Genomic DNA, 3,907 nt, shown 5'->3' on the forward strand with positions numbered 1-3,907 from the left:
AACCCAGTTTAAAGCACTATTAGACATTTATTTATGCGAATCCTCGCGCTGGCGAGCATACTGCCCCGCGCTGAGAACATAAAGAGCAGTGCTACACCCTTTTTTCACTTGTGCCTTTCAGGTGAACGACAGCCACTGACCGACAAGAACAAAACCGACCCGGGAAACTTGGGCAATAGCCTCGATCCTGTGTATCAATCCGTGAATCCGTGAATCCGTGAACTTGACAACTAACCAGCTTCATTCGCGCACGTTTCGGATACCGTCAAGGTCGCGGGTTGGTTGGGTTTTTGGGGTGCTGGTCAACGAAGATGGGTGTCCCGAAGTTTTTTCGGTGGATTAGTGCCCGCTATCCGTGTATAAATGTTGTGATCCAAGATGATCAAGTGAGTTCTTCAGCGGTTTCTTGCGTATTATGTTCAGTATCCCAGTTTTCTGCACGCGATGCTTTAATGGATTGTGAATCCTTACAGGTTCATTGATGATTTTAAGCTTTGTTAGTTGGTTAAATCCGTCGTTGATCTTTGATAAATCGGGTGACTCACCGTCGTTCATACGGTTATGTCGGCATTGGTCAACTTGTTTTGATCAAACACTTAGAACACTTGCATCTTACGCAAGATGCAGTACTAATGCAGTATTGAAGTTATTTATTTGGACCGGACAAGTGGACAAACCGTGTGCATGTGGTACAAACTATAAACTTTATGTTTGACAGCTTCGACTCCCTAAAAGCATGGGCACTAAATGCTACGGTGTAACGAGATAATCTCCCCCGCTTTGTTGACATCATTCGGATACGTTGGTGTCAGTAAGAGGAAGGATAAGCGAGGGACCGACCATTTATGGGAAAGCATCCACATGTCATAACGATCTACGTTCACGCTGCTAACTGAGATGAGTATCTCAATGACTCGGAAATATCAAAACCTGGAAAAGGAAAGTGTATCTGCGTTACAAGAGGGCTATGTAACATTAAATGATATAAATAAATAATGAATGAATGAATAAGTAAAATACTAACATCCTTTCGGTGATTAGCTGCCATGCCACTCGGAGGAAGCACGAGGACTGGGATATTTCCAGGTTGCCCAAGCCCAGACTGGGGAAGTCGAGAAGCAGAAGTCGGGTTCGAAACGCGGACTTTCTGATCATTAAATTTGCGCCCTAACCACTGAGCCATCTCGCCCTGGTAACAAAATGATTGGTCCAAACTACGAATTTGAAATATCGCACTGAATGGCTGTTGGCGCTTCCAGTGATCAATGGGTTAGATGCAAAATCATGGGTTTAGATCTTACCCTCCACAAATGCAGTTGGCTGAATGCAGTGGTCGGTTGACGTCGTCATCATCATCATCGATAAAATAACATCAAAACTGATTCTCTGATACCGTGCAACGGTACATTTTTTGAAAGCCTCAATTTAAACAATGGGTGAAAAAGGGACCTAGTACCTAACTCTTACAGCAATCCCAGGTACCTACACCGGACACTCCGTTGCATATTTTGGATACAAACTGGTATCGAATAACACATGTATCATCCAACATCTCTGACTATATAGTGAATAAGCGGGTCCTTCTGAGGGGGTTCACACTTTTCGTCATCACCTGCTTATCTTTCTGTTAGGTCTACATGTGCCATTCTGAACTGGACACGAAAAACACCACACTTTCCAACAAGCGATGATTCAGCATGCGCAACATATAGCCAACCCACCGCAGCTGCTGGCGTTAGACATTCTCCAATTCACCGTCATCGTCATGTGGGCAGTACAACATCAGTTTTTAACACTGATGCTTCTGATCAGTAAAATCGCGTCTTAATCACTGAGCCATTTCAAGCTCTCGTATCTCCCACTTATACGATCACAAAAAATCAACAAAACAGCCGGTACTGTAAATTGCTACACATGTCCCTTGAGGTAAAGGAGGATGTCGCTGTGTCACCGTAGAAATCTCAAAGTAGCAACGTTTTCCGAGCCTTGGAGGTGCGTGTATTGACCTCATCTGTCACACTACGATCGGAACTTCTGCGAATTCCGAAACCTGTACAACGTTCCACAGCGCTGAATGCTCCTTGTACATGACTGTTCTTTGTCTGTATCCCCGGGTCCATGACCTTATGTTTTGTGGGTTCTAAGCGCGTGCCAAAGGAAAGGATAACTGATCAGTTCACCGAAAATGTCTACATCGTTTTCTCCTCTTCGAAATCGGGAATGATGTGATCTTTATATTCCACGTCGACAATGTTTTCATCAGCAGCTATGTGAACATCAGGATTTTGAAGACTTTCCAAGGCTCGCCTCATCATCTCGTTGGTCACAAAACTGAATGGGTTTGGAGAAATTGGGTATCCTATTGGGGCACAACTTTGTCTATGGAAGCCCTCGGCTGATCCTGTCCAAACTTTGGCAACCTGCCAGTATATCAGTCTTTGTGCTTCTTTCGGATAGCATTACAGCTAGGTACCGACCTAATGTTACGGATGAATTACTGAGATATGGCGTGTGCGGTAGAACCGAGTGGTGTTTGTCTCTGACAACTGTTATGTCAGAACAACTCGTGTTGGCTTGTGCCAGCGAATCCGCAGTGGCTGTTTGGTTGTGCAATAAGAACTTCAGTTGCAGAATGTGTCTAGCGTCAGCAGCTGCTGTGGGTTGGCTATTTGTTGTACGTGCTAAATCATCGGTTGATGAAGAGGGTATTGTTTTTCGTGTCCCAGCAGGATACCTGCTTGGCTGCTGGATTAAGCGAAATGTCGGGTAGTGGTCCGTCATGAAGAGACTGGACCTTAGCGTGTTGTGACGGTCGGCGCACCTCAACGACGCATTGAGTTATACTGGGGTTAGTCCCCGCGACACTCCCAGAGTCTCATACAGGTTGGTCAGTGGTTAGAAATCTGACGAACGCAGTCTGGAGCATGTGGCGAAATAATAATGCATTTGGGCGAGATGGCCCAAGTGGTTAGAGCGCGAATTTAGTGACCGGAAGGTTCGTGGTTTGAATCCGACCTCTGCCACTCGACTTCCCCTGTCTAGGCTTGGGCAATCTGGCAGTATCCCAGCCCTCATGCTTCCTTTGGGTGGCATGGCAGCTAGAGTGCTATAGCTGAACGCTATTTGAATTCTCCGCCAAACACGGTAAGCGTAAGCTCAGGATGCTACACCTGGTTTTTCGCGTCCGTCAGTCGCGGTGAAAGGTAGCTGAGACCTCTAAAGAGCATCATTACCTTGCCAGAAAACACCAGCTCATCCATTCTTAGTTTTCGCTGTGAGGTTGGTATGGGCCGTTGATGAAAGATTTAAAAATCCAAGACACACCTGATCTAATTGAAGACGCCAAAGGTTTCATCTTCAAGAGTGATATCCTCGACTTTGTGGTGGCGAAAATCCGTGTGTACTTAAAGGAGTCCAATCTAGTTGAGAATAAATTTAAACTGGTGGTTTATCAGGCCGCCTAAACCATTTAAAGCAGTTTGACTTGCAGCCACTGGGTGGTCAAGGACGCCATAAACCTTCGGCATTTGCATTTCACATGCGTCTGTTTTGTTCATTGAGAATGTGAATAACTTTCAATCTTCAAAATTAGTTCTACTCACTGCAGGGTCATACTGGAGTCGTAAAGGCCGATGCTCTGTGCTTTCAGGCGATAACAAGAATGTCTTTGTAGGATACGAGCAGATGATCGTGACATGTGACGTCGCTATTAAAGTGTTGAAATGCTTATGAAGCTCTGGGGTATCTTCTTCGGTCACTAGAATTTGGTAGTAAGCCTGCATGAAATCTATTTTCCTGATCATCATCATCATGAATGTCTTTGATACGAGCAGATGATCGTGACATGAGACGTCGCTATTAAAGTGTTGAAATGCTTATGAAGCTCTGGGGTATCTTCTTCGTTCGG

At 45.1% G+C, this 3,907-nt stretch overlaps 1 protein-coding gene across 1 annotated transcript in view; it reads left to right on the forward strand.

The window, feature by feature from the left end:
- Positions 1–264: 264 nt before the first annotated feature.
- Positions 265–3,907, forward strand: part of T265_07587 (hypothetical protein) — a gene marked incomplete at both ends in the record, with an annotated part of 72,812 nt that continues 69,169 nt past the window's right edge. The window contains one exon of the mRNA XM_009173144.1: positions 265–386. Coding sequence (XP_009171408.1) covers positions 312–386 — 75 coding nt within the window. The remainder of the gene's footprint in view (positions 387–3,907) is intronic.

Source organism: Opisthorchis viverrini (genome assembly GCF_000715545.1).
Source record: "Opisthorchis viverrini unplaced genomic scaffold opera_v5_175, whole genome shotgun sequence".
Taxonomy (NCBI): domain Eukaryota; kingdom Metazoa; phylum Platyhelminthes; class Trematoda; order Opisthorchiida; family Opisthorchiidae; genus Opisthorchis; species Opisthorchis viverrini.